The sequence below is a fragment of the Motacilla alba genome, chromosome Z (assembly GCF_015832195.1).
Source record: "Motacilla alba alba isolate MOTALB_02 chromosome Z, Motacilla_alba_V1.0_pri, whole genome shotgun sequence".
NCBI classification, from domain to species: domain Eukaryota; kingdom Metazoa; phylum Chordata; class Aves; order Passeriformes; family Motacillidae; genus Motacilla; species Motacilla alba.
Window position 1 is genome coordinate 18,369,201 of NC_052046.1, and position 12,746 is coordinate 18,381,946.

The 12,746-nt window shown below is 41.6% G+C and overlaps 1 protein-coding gene across 3 annotated transcripts in view; it reads left to right on the top strand.

The window, feature by feature from the left end:
- Nucleotides 1-3,536: 3,536 nt before the first annotated feature.
- The window catches only part of RAB3C (RAB3C, member RAS oncogene family), a 129,245-nt gene continuing 120,035 nt past the window's right edge, over nt 3,537-12,746 (top strand). The window contains exon 1 of one of the 3 annotated variants that reach the window (XM_038124203.1): nt 3,537-4,581. Coding sequence is in view for 1 of the 3 variants with exons in the window: in XM_038124201.1 (XP_037980129.1) it covers nt 5,360-5,383 (24 nt within the window). In the remaining 2 variants the exon portion in view is untranslated. Of the gene's footprint in view, nt 4,582-5,243; nt 5,505-12,746 lie in introns of those variants that run through there. The other 2 variants (XM_038124201.1, XM_038124202.1) reach the window with 2 other exon arrangements.

Here is a 12,746-nt window from a genome sequence, read left to right on the forward strand (position 1 = left end):
AGCAGATTCTTTTAAGATTTTTGAAGTTAGTAACAAAATCTGCGCCAGAGGACATATTACCGCCACCTTCAGCTCCAGGTGGCATTATCTCCCTAGCCTGGACAGGTCACTGGACAGGAAGATGTATAATAGTGTGCGTGCTCACATTAGGTGGTGGTGAGTCAAGAGTTAGATGTTTCTGTTCCTCAGCCCAGGGACCCAGAGCATAGGGAGATGCCTTTAAAGGGAGAAGTGTGAAGTGCCTGTTTGACCTCCACAGACCTGAGTGAACCTTACTGCAGACAAGACCATGGTGCTCTGCAATAGAAAGTGAAAATCACAATTTCTCCCTTTTCTACACAGCAATGAAACCATTGCATGTAGACTGTAGGATGCATGAAACATGATGGTGTATACGGTGCTGTGACCCAGTAGCCGTGACAACAACAGTGCAAAGACAGATTAACCCAATGCTCTTTTCTATCAACAGCAAAACTGTGATTTATGCTGGTCCTTTATCCACAAAATGAAAAGATGCATTTCAGTTCTATGTTACAGGTCTGGTGGCTGCAGAGTTCAATAGTGAATAGTCCAACAGTATCTTCTGTTCTGAGAATCAGAAGTAGTAAAAAAATCCCTGACAGAACTGTTTGCTTGTCTTTGACTGTAATGCAGGCCTGTCAAGTCTCATGTGATGAGCATCAGACTTGCTCTTTTACCAACTGCTTTCTCATTCCCTACTGTGGCAACTCCAGTTCATGCATCAGCAGTATGCTGTCATGTGGCCTGACATGTGAGTCTGGTCTGTTGGGATTTTAAGGATTTGCAGAATCTGCCAAAGTCACAAACCCAAGTATCTATACAGCAGTGAAGAATCTTCATCTGTTGCAAATACAACATGGTTTACCTCATGACAAGGTTCTACGTACTTTATCTGTCTTCTAGCCTGACAAGAACTCCCCATAGATTTTTTTTCAATAGCTGTATATTGGAGATCTGTGCTTGACACAGATCTTGTCTCAGTGCCAAATCCACTATCAATTTCTAGCTTAATTTCAGAACCTTATTTCGTTAATTTATGCTTGGCTTCATGATGAAATAATGTTTAAAACTGGAAAGAAACATTCCTGAGGTCTCTAATCACCATTTTCTTGCTCTCTGCATTTCCTGTTTACCTAGTCAAAAGATCTCATACTTTTTCTTTTTAAAGAAATATCTAACAAAGGCATACCACAACATTTACTTTTACAATCATAAGCCAGATTTGAGAACATGACAGACTGAGCGCGAGTGAATGACCTTTATTGCTTTGTGAAATACTCGTGACTCCCTTTTTTTCCTGTTCTCTGCATCCAAAGTCCAATCTCAGGATAAGCTAAATGGCATGCTGGAGTAAAACAAACACTGTTTTCTAAAAGGCAGCAGAAAAAAAAAAGAAAGCTATTTGACCTTATGGAAGAGAACATGACAGAAAACATTGCCAAGTAGTACTGATCTTTCATAATAGTTAGAATTATGCACCTAGTAAGAACCTTTATTTTCTTAAATCAAAAATTGAAAGTATTTGTATGTTGACCTAAGAATTACAAGAAAGGAACTATGATCATTAGTTAACTGTCTTTGCCTTATTATTCTCCATATTAACTCAGATTTCTTCTACTTTTGAATCTCACTAACTTGCTAATATTACAGCATGGGCAAAACTTTGAAAGTTTTGAAAGCATAGAGAATATTTGATCCCAATATATGCACTGAACTTGTTAAGTCACATTGCATCCGTGTTATCTTATGTAGACCTCTAGTGCAAAACTGAGAAACAGCTTTGTTAATATTCTCCATCATTTCAGAGTTCATGCATTCAAAACAACTCACTTGGTTACAAACCAGGTGCCTCCAGGTGCCTTTATTATTACACATTTTCTTACACTTCATATGCAGCTCTGAAAGTTATTGTTATCTTCTATGTGCTGTAGAATAGTGTTTTGGGCAAAACCCAAACTGTGTTACAAAGATTAGGAAGTGTCCCAAAATCACACAGTTCTACATCTGCGTAAGTCTTACATGCTATATACAAATATATTTACACCCAGCTATAACTATCTTACATGCTGCATGTTCATTGTGGGTTAGCTTTTGTGAAAAAATTATGTTGTTTGAATGACTTTTTGCCATAACCTAAAGAAAACTAATACTTCTCTTACTTTCTTTAGTTTGTTAGCAAATAATAACAAGCTTGTTCTGTGAATCGCATTTGGTATGGGGAAAAAAATAATTTCTGTGATTGTAGGGAAAACAAATGAAAAGGAGGCAGTATAATCAATACACCTGAAAATCGGAATTGATATTCATGACTATTCCTCTGGTACTTCTACTACACCTGGTTAAAACAATAAGGTATTTTTTATCAAACTGGATCCCCTATATGGTAACACCTGGTGAAAATACATCCATAGTTCATGGAAATTAGGTTTTAAAGGGAGTTTCAAGTATACCATGCTTCAAAAATATTAATATATTGTGGCCCAATAATTACTAATTAACAGAAGCTGTTGAACCATGAACACAGTGCTCTGTGGACAAGAGTATTCAGGAGTACTGTCACAGCAGGCCACTGGACTATCATGCTTGAGGTAAAAAAGCTTGCTAGTGTTTAGCACTATACTATCTCATTCTGCTTCATTTCTCTCCAATACTGTCTTCGAAAGCTTTTGAAAAAGACAGAAAGAAAAAGATTAATTTTCTGCCAGATAAAAAAGAGACAAAAATGGAGAAATAAAAAATTACCCCAGCATCATCTCTTCAATCAAAACACAACAAGAAATGATAGGGCCAGGCTGAGCTTTGAGCAACCTGGGCTAGTGGGTGGAGTCCCTGCCCCATGCAGAGGCGTTAGAACCAGATGATCCATTCCAACACAAATCACTCGGTGATTCTACAAAATTGGTGTTATTTGTGCATTTTTATGCATTTGAAAATTAAAGAAATTAAAAGAAAAGTATTGTTTATGCATATGTCTGTTTAATTTAACATTTGCACTAGAAGAAAATAAACCCCATACTTTATAAAAGGACATATGATTATGTAGAAGTAACACAGCTTCATGTTCTATTAATAGAAGTAACAGCTTCATCACCTATTAATAATTGCCTGTATGGAGATTTTAGTTGAGAGACTGCTTCAAGACTTCAATGCTAAGATAAATGCAAATATAATTGAAAGCTGTGGAGGATCTTTGTCTCGGGATAAATTTGGGAACCTGGCATCGTTTAAGTCTTAAATTTCTAAGGTATCTGTAAACTTTAAAAATTTAATATAATAGTAAATCCATAGTATCTATTTTCTAAATTCCATAATCAAAAACTTCTTTGAACACTTGAATCTTCTATTTCAAATATCTATTCAGATAGGATTTAAAGTGACATTTCAGAATGTAAAGCGTTTTATGGAAAACTGTATTTCAATATATATTCAGGATTATGCGATATATTCATAACACTTTTTAAAACCAAAATCCCATGAAACAAAGCTTTCATAGGAGAAAAAAAATCTCTCTGTTTTTCTCTAACTGTAATTGATAACACATATAATGTGCCCTGTTTTTAGAGGGAAATGGGTTGCTACTCATGATTTTTGGTAGGTATTCACCTAAAATCAATAGTAAGACTAAATTGCATACATTAAGAAAACCCAAAAGTGATTCTTAGCACCCATGCAGGTGGGTCTAAAATACTAAGCAAGTTCAAGATATCTACAATGGCAGAAACAGCAACATTCTGTGTTTCATGCAGAAAAGAAGGGTGAGCTCCAAAAAATGCACATCTTTGAAAAATACTTCCTACCTTTGTAGTATAGTGAGGTAGGTATAAACAGCTGCAAATAAAATTAAAAACTTGCAAAGCTAGAATGAAATTTCTTCTGGTATACACTTTAATCCATATTCATGTCTCTATGACACAATTTGTTTTTGTCATGGCTCCTATGAGTGCTTCACTTCATGCAATGTACACCACATATGTAAAGTGAATAACCCACAGGGCAAACTGCTGTTTCCATGCTGCCTCAGCCACTACTGCTGCCTTCTCCTGCTCTTTCCTCTATCTGGGATGTGTCCAGATCTCAAACTTTGGGCAGACATCTCCAGAGTCATCCATGGCTTATCTTCACCCTTTCATTAGAGCAGAACTTGCCAAATCTTAAATCTGGCTCCAACACCCTTTATCCATTTTTCTACCCTGTATGGACCCATACATTTGAACCCAAGGTAAATGGACTGGGGTTAAGCAAAAGTGCTGAGACAGATATTTAAAACATATTCTTGAATGATTAAGCACCACCTCATAATGACATCAAAAACGGCAGCCACCCCCCCAGAAGCGATGTCCACATGTCCATGCAGGGCTATGGCCATGGCACAGCAGCACGACACGGAGCTGCCCGACCCTGTTTGTCAGTGATCGGACAAAAGCCAAGAGAGACAAGAGAAAGAAGGACAGCGGTATGCGATGAGAAGACAGCCCAGGGACAGTCACTGTGCATAGCAAGGTCACTGAGCAGCAGTCCTCAAGCTGAGGGGTGCATGGTCGCCCAGCCCCAGCGCTGGAGGTGGGCCACGGGGCGCGGCCGTGAGAACGGGACTAGCTCGAATGCGGGAGCGGGATAACGGGGCGGGAGCGCGATAACGGGCCGGGAGCGCGATAACGGGGCGCGAGGGGGATAACGGCGCGGGAAAGGGATAACGGCGCGGAAGCGGCTCCGCGACGCGGAGCCTGCGGGCGCGCCCTCCCCCTGCCCGCAGAGGGCGCTGTGCAGCGCCGCGCCCGGGCCCGGGTGTGCCCGCTCCGCTCCACCGAGCGGCTTCCGCAGACCCCCGAGCTCCGCCCGTGCTCCGCCGACCGGCGCTACTCCTCCTGGAAGCGGACGGTCGGGCCGGGAGGGCAGCGCCTCCGCCGAGCCGGCCGTGGCTGCTCCGCCCGCTCCGTCTCCGCTTTCCGCCTCAGCACGGGCATAGCGCGCCGCGCCTCCGTCCCACCGCAGGGCCCTCGCTCCTCGGCCCCGCCGCCCTCTGCGGCCTCGAGCCGGGATCGCGGATCTCCGCGCTCACCGCGCCGCTCGCTCCGGCCCCGCCCGCTCGCTGCCTGACGCCGAGCACCCCGGGAGCTGTAGTCCCTTCTCCCAGAGCCGAGGGCGGGGAACGCGGCCAGCAGGACTACGACTCCCGGGAGGTCACGGGAGAGAGGGCGGGGCAGGCCGGGGGGCGGAGCGGGGACAGCTCCGGTGCTGATCTCGACGCGGGCTTGCCGGCAGAGCCCGGGCGGGCGGCGGCGGCTGTTGGCGTGCGGGAGCGAGCGGCAGCGGGCGGGCGGCGGGGCCGCGCCCGGCGATGAGGCACGAAGCGCCCATGCAGGTCGGTCCCCAGGCCGGAGCCGAGCGAGGGGTGCGGCGGGCGCGGTGCAGCCGAGAGCCGGGACGGAGCAGGAGCCTCTCAGCTCGGGCCGCCGGGCCGGCTCTGCTGCTGCGGGCAGAGGGTGAGGACCCCCCTTGCGTGTAGGGGGCCCGGGGCAAGTGCGAGGGGTCGTGTCCCCAGGAGGAAGGGCCCATCGCGGGGCAGCGGGTGGGTTTCGGGTCACACTCGGGCACATGGAACGGTGTTTTTCAGCTACTGCACCCCGAGTGCCGATCGCAGCTCTCCTGGGATGACTGGCTGTCAGGAGCTGGATGATGAGCTGTACCGAGGTCCTACCGAGGTGCACAGGAAGTTGGCACGATGCCTCCACCTGTGTAGTCGTGGAACAGTTGTCCACCTACGCCGGGGAGAGGTGGCACATGGCTAGAGCTGGGGTTAGCAAAGAGGGGCCCCTTCTCAGCGGTTTTTATGAATGGAAAGATCATTTCAAAGGTGGCCAAGGGGAGAAAAAAATTAGGAAGTGGGAGATAATTTGTAAATTATCTCCTTTCCCAAGGACAGAAATTATAACAATTTTCCTTAGGTTTTCATATCCTGTTGCCACTGGCAATAGGTATGTCTAGACAAGGTACATTTACAGCAGACACATCCAAACACAATGGAGAAGGGCAAGAACAAGCCAAAATGCTGATTACAGATATTTAAGAATTTATTATAAAATTATTATTAAAAAAGCCAAACAAAGCTATTAGATACAGGAGTTTGCATGACAATTCAGCTCCTATCACTCAGCAAAATTATTAGATACATCAGTGTGAGTTTGTAGTAGACGCACTGGAGCACAAGAGCCTGCCAAGCTACTAAGTCCACACAGAACCTCATATACACCTTTTAGTTAACTGATCTAGCTGCATCTGGAGTCTGTAATCCTCTTTCTGCCACTCCCCTTTTTTGGAAGTGTACTTTGAAGCTTGTTCACTTGTTGTTTAGATACTTACTAACTTCCAGCTCAGAGGCACTCAGTTTATGCTATTGATAAGATCTAGTGTCTGCTCCAAAATATACCAGTCTAAATAGTTCTTATTGCATCATGACCAGATTACTATCCAGAGAAACAAGCTAATGTTTTGTTTACTGGATTTTTGTTTGGTTTGATTTTGTTTCATTTTTATTTCTGCCATAAGATAATCTTCCTGTTAACCTTTCTATGTGTTTTCCCATTTGAACATGGCTTTCATAAACACACTTGATCAGAATTGTCACTAATGCTGTCTCATCAGTGCCCTAGACAGTGGCATTAGTATTTCACTTGGTCTCTTAGCCTGATGCAGCTTCTCTGGCAAACAATAAGGTACACAGTCTTTCCTAGTCTCATGACCCTGAGTGCTGTACTAAATAGAGTAAATGACAGAAAGCTTTAGCTATATCATTTTCATTGTTTCATATTCCCTAGTAAATCTAAATGTATTTCTTCTGCAGTACCTGGGCCGACACACCTTTTATTTTTTCTTTTCATAGCAGCACTATTTTGGTGGCCACCTAATATCCCGTGTTATACTAACCCTCTTAGGACTGTATCTTGTTTTGCCACTAATGCTAGCTAGAATGGAAATTAGAAATATGCTTCCTAAGATACCCTTTTCATACACAAAGTAAATTTAGGTTAAAGAAAGAGAAATGAGGGATAATTTGCGAGCTCACCACAAGAATCTAGGTTGTCAAAACTGTTTTTAACTACCTTACATTCTACTCTCCTGGGTAGCTCCTGGAAGTGTGGCCATATTCATGCTCGTTTTGCTGATATGAAGCAGGTAGAGCTTCTCTGAAGTATTTTAAACCTAACATCTCAGTTTTTTCTTGGTGTTCCCCAACTTCACTTTCCAGTGTTCTGCTTAAAAAACCCCTTTGCATTTGTAACTACATGTTTCTAATTGAGCTGGGATACATTTACATATATACATGATTCTGACCCCATAATACCTTGAAGCAGATAGGCTTTTCCTGATGCTGCCAAGTACATTAGTTTACAAGCTGTGCTCTGCAGATGGCTGGCAATCAGTAAATTCCAAATAAGTGGCCGGTGCATTGTCTACTGAACCTTGTTAATTCTTATTAATTGGTTAAAAAATAAATGAGTAAGATTTGTGAGAATTGGCTCTGGTCTGCATCTGTGGATATCCATGTTGAGATCACACCAAAATTACAGGAGAGTAAACAACTTGCCCAAGATGTAGAAAAGAAGAAAACAAAAACCATAAGACATCTCTGAAAGAGTTAAGATTAAAATCAAGTTCCTAGGTTAGTCTGATATTTTACCTCAAAAGTAATTAATTTCTTCATGGCTGGGTTATTTGTCACAGTGTTCTTATACATAGGGATTTTGGTAATATTTTAACTACTCTGATGATGTAAGTTGATCTACACATGAAAGATAGCTATGGGCAGTGAGTGTCACTCACTTGCCCATCCTACATACAGTTTGGTATGTTAGAGTCATTGAATTTTTCCATTGTATTCCATTGTTTCAATATCCATTGATTATGTTTGACTAATTATATTTTGCAAAAGGCAGAAAGAGTGCCTTGCAAAAGGTTGCATATGCAGGAAACTCTGTTTTTACTAAAATATCAACTAAAGTCAGCTGCTGTATAGAAAGAAATAGAAGTGTATATGTTTAAACCCTGTATGGAGGAAAGAACCATTTCTCTTTCCACTGCAACCATGTGTGTATAATCACTGGTCAGTCAGTGCTGTTCTACTCTGATCTGACCAAAGTGATCTATTAAAAAGGACCTCAGTTACCCCCCTTTCAGAGGCAGGCTGTAACAACACTAGACAGAAAGAGAGTGTTGCACTTCTAAACAACTTTAAGTTAAACAACTTTCAAGCTCTAATCAGTCTCTATTCTCACTGCCTTCACTTCCTCATAGAAGGAAGACATTTTCTCTGGACTTCCTAATGATCTTTTCCTTTAAGACATGACTGTTATTAGAGTTTTTAAAATGAAACAACTTATTTGCTAAAGGCGTGAAGGAATAAATCTCAGTGTTTTCAATGTCAGGCTTCCTTGCCTTTTGCACCATATTTTCCAGGGGCAAATCATCATACACTAAGCATGCAGAGTGGGGTGCCTATATAAGTGCAAACTAAAGTTGTGCGTAGGCCAGGGATGTCACAGCATCCTGCACTGTTCAAGCAAGAAATCTGTTCAGATTGATTCTGCCAAAGAATGAGGCCTGCCAAGGCATAAAGAGTCACATAGCCAAATGTTTTGCTATGATCATGAAGCTGGCAGGTAAACAGAGTTTTTCTGAAATTTGTTCTCAACCCTGCTCTATTTTCACCTATTCTTTTGGGAGCAAGGAAACAGCTAAACATGAGACTTGGAAAGCACCTGAGTCTGAACAGAAAATTCTGCATAATGATTGAACTTGCCTGTGCCCTTAAATAATCCATGTTTAAGGAGTTTAGAGATGTGCTATAAGCAGGAAAGCATACAAAGATATCCTTTATTTGTCCTTGCACCATATTCAAACTGGCAACATAACTCCTCCTGGCTTTGATAAGGAGCAACCATGTGAGATCTCCTGTCTATAGGTTTTCTGTTCATTTTCTTGAGCTTAGACTTTTCAGTCGACTCTCAAATCTGTCCTGAGTCCTGTAGGAAATGGTTTGAGACTGCTTTTGGTACTAATGAAAATAACCCTGTGCAATTTCGCTTCAATTTTACCAAATAAGGGCAAAATTGTACTGAAGAGAAAACTCAGCATGTTTTGTTGAAAGTGATGTTGTTTAATATATCCATTTAACCTTTGAGGAAAGAACGTTGTCAAAATAAAGGTATGCATTTTAATTTATTGGAAACAGAATATCATAACTTTAGCGAGGTTTATTTGGTTCTCGTCCATATATGGAGTGTTTGATTACAGGTGGGAACACAGCATTCCTAGTGATTTCTTCCAGCATAACTTCCAAAGGCGGAACATAGCATCATCACGATCTTCTTCATATTTTACATATGCGTCCAATAGTAGGGAAAAGTACTGTCAGGAGTGAACTGACATATTAGTACCTTGGGAAGTGCATTACAGTGCATTCCATACTTAATTTTTAAGTCACCAGCTTGCATTTAAGAAAGAGAAGCACTACAGGCTTATTCAAAAAGTTCAAGAGGACAAAGCATCTGTATTTCCCTTAAAGTCAGCAGAAATACAGATGTATTTCTTTAGGGTGTCATTTAGATTGTGAGCATAATGTGGATTATGCTTGGAAGAATTTGTCTTGTTTGCTTACTACAGAATGAGTGAGTTTGGAAAGTAATGGCAAAGTCATAGCAATTGCACAGAATTTGATGTTTCTTTACACTAATTCAGGCTCATTTGGGTTTTGGATAGGAGAAAGGATCACTGTCAGTAGTCCAGGAAGATTGGTTCACTAGGCTAAAGTTAGTCCCTCCAAAGAGTTTCAATTATTACCTCACTAATCCTCTTGGAGAAATTAGTCCTTTCCTATGCCTTTCCGTTGCCTTTTGCATCCTGTAATAAGCAGACATACTCCTGCCCCTGAAATAAAAATAGTTTCAATTCTGTGTTCAACATGCCTGTAATTCTGTCTATGATACTGCAAGTAACGACTCTGTAAGTTTACAGCACAGTGAAAGTGTTGGGTTTTTAATTTTTTTTTTCAGAAATGTTAAGGAAACTGCTGAATGAGTGATGCATATAACCACACTAACTTAGAGGGACATTGAAATTTCTGTCGGTAAAATCTGTATTAAGATCTGTATTTAAAACTATCCACAGGAAACACATTATTACTCAGGAAGGCTACACAATGTCCATGGTTTAGCAGGACTATTATTAGAATCCAGGTCTCCTGATTTCTCTGCTCACTGAATCATACTGTTTCTGAAGTGTTAGGCATTAAAGTACTTGGGGATGAGTTGGAAGCTTCATAGGATTCAGGGCAGCAAATGGATGAAAGCTTAAACTTCTTTTTCTAAATCTTAAGCTGGTTGAAGAAGCTATGTGAAAGGCTTCCTAGGAGATAAAATCAGGAAAGAATATGATATCCCTCCTTGCTACAAGGGGCAGCTACTGCTTTCAGCTGCAGCACAACAGAGGGGAGCCATAAGGGCAGTAGAACAGGCTGCTGTAGCAACACACAGTGGTCACACATCTGGCACCCACAGCCATTGCAGTCTTTGGTCTGATAGACCTCATTGACTCGTTGTTGCAAACTCTATGCAACATCAGCGTGCCCTGTGTTATACTGTTTTACAGCAACTTGTGAGTAGACTCATTTAAACAATATTTGATTTCCTTTTTCTCGTGTTCTAACCAAATAGTTATACAATACAGGGCAGTAATGAAAGTTTCTCTCTTTTCTATAGAAATAATAAAGCTAAAAGATTAGTGATGTGTATGCTTGACAATATTCAAGTTTTAATTCTAAAACTTCTTTGTTGCATAGCTTTGGAAGAAGTGAATAAATTTTAAGGCCAATGCAAACACTCAGGTTGAAGCATGTAGGTATCCAATACTACATTTAATGAAGAAGGTAATTCTGAAATAGAATTCTGAAACAAAATACTCCATGCTCTATAATTCATGAAATATATATCTAAAACTGAATTTTCTATAAAAATCTTGAATAGAAAATTCATTGCTACTTCCAATGTCTTCTTCAGACATTTTGGTCCCCGCTCCTGTGTGCCTCCTGTGTAGCCCAAAGAAGCTGGCGTCATGTTTTTGATGCTGTGAGATAGCAGAATTATCTAAAACATTATACAGTAACTAAAATTTTGCTGAGAGTGTGGGTTAGTGCACAGCTGTCATCCTGGTTCCAGTTGTCCTTTCTGATTGCCCAAATGCATTATGAGATGCCTAAATTAGAAAGTTTTTACAAGAGTTGCTTTTCTGTAAGCCTTTATGTTAGGGTATGGTGTCTGTCATTCTGTCTCAAATCAGCATGCAAAAGTGTTGTTCTTAGAATAATCATTATCAAAGAACTTCCACAGGCTCTCAAAATACTTGATAATTTTTCTTGGAAACTCGGCTGAAACACTCTGAGTTCTTTATTTTTGCCATTTCTTTTGAGCAACCTAGGTCGAACTTTGGTCACATTTTCCCTCTAATCTCTGCATTTTTTGTGAAAGCCTAAGGTGTACTTTTTATGAATAGAATCCATTGTCTTTGAAGTCCGTAGAGCAAAATAAGTTGCTCTTTAACAATATTCAGTAATCTGTGCTTATTCAGGTGTTTTATGGGGATTAAAAACTGTATTTTAAGGACTCCGATTTCAAATGTTAATGTCATCCGGCGGGACCTTGACTCACTTGGGAGGTGGACCACTGCAAACCTCAACAAGGCCAAATACAAAGTCTTTCACCTGGTTCATGGCAATTTCAGGCACACCCAAAGGTTGGGCATAGAAGTGATTGAGAGGAGCCCTGTGAGTAAAGACCTGGGGGTGGTGGCTGATGAAGAACTCACCATGAGCCAGCAGTGAGTGCTCCCAGCCCAGAAAGCCATGGGAATCCTGGGCTGCATCCAAAGCAGCATTGGCTAGCACACTGAGAGAGGGGTTCTGCCTCTCTGCTCTGCTGGAACCTCACCTGGAGCACTGCATCCAGCTCTGGGGCTTCCAGCACGATGACAAGGAGTTGTTAAAACAGGTCCAGAGGAGGGCCAGGAGGTTGGTGAGAGGGCTGGAGCACCCCTGCTATGAGGATAGGCTGAGCAAGTTGGGGCTGTTCAGCCTGGAGAAGAGAGGATTGTGTGGGGACCTCATGACACCTTCTGAAGGGGCCTACAGGGAAGCTGGAGAGGGATTCTCTGACAGGAACTGGAGTGCCAGGGCAAGGATGTATGGGTACACAGTGAAAGAGGGGAAATCATATATTAGATATTGGAAAAAATTATTTACTGTGAGAGTAGTGAGACACTGGCACAGGTTGCCCAGAGAGGTGGTGGATGCTCCAGTCTTGGTTCAAAGCCGAGTTAGATAAGGCCTTGAACAACCTGGTCTCATGGGAGGTGTTCCTGGAAGCAGGACTGGGACTAGATGATCTTTAACATCCCTTCCAAACCTTAATATTCTAATAATCTAACTGCCACTTATGATGATGTTGCATTAATATTGCAAATTCAAAAAACTACAGAATATACTAGTACTGGAAAAATGTCAAGACTTTATTTCAGAGGTGTATATACTATTTAATGGTATGATAACTAAAAGCTGGTAAAGAAAAAAATACTTTGAGCAAATTTTTAGGGATGGCAAAAGATATCAACGTATTTACAGTAAAATAAATGATTCAAGAATTTTAATAGAGTTAAAAATTTCTAAGCTTCTGTTTGAA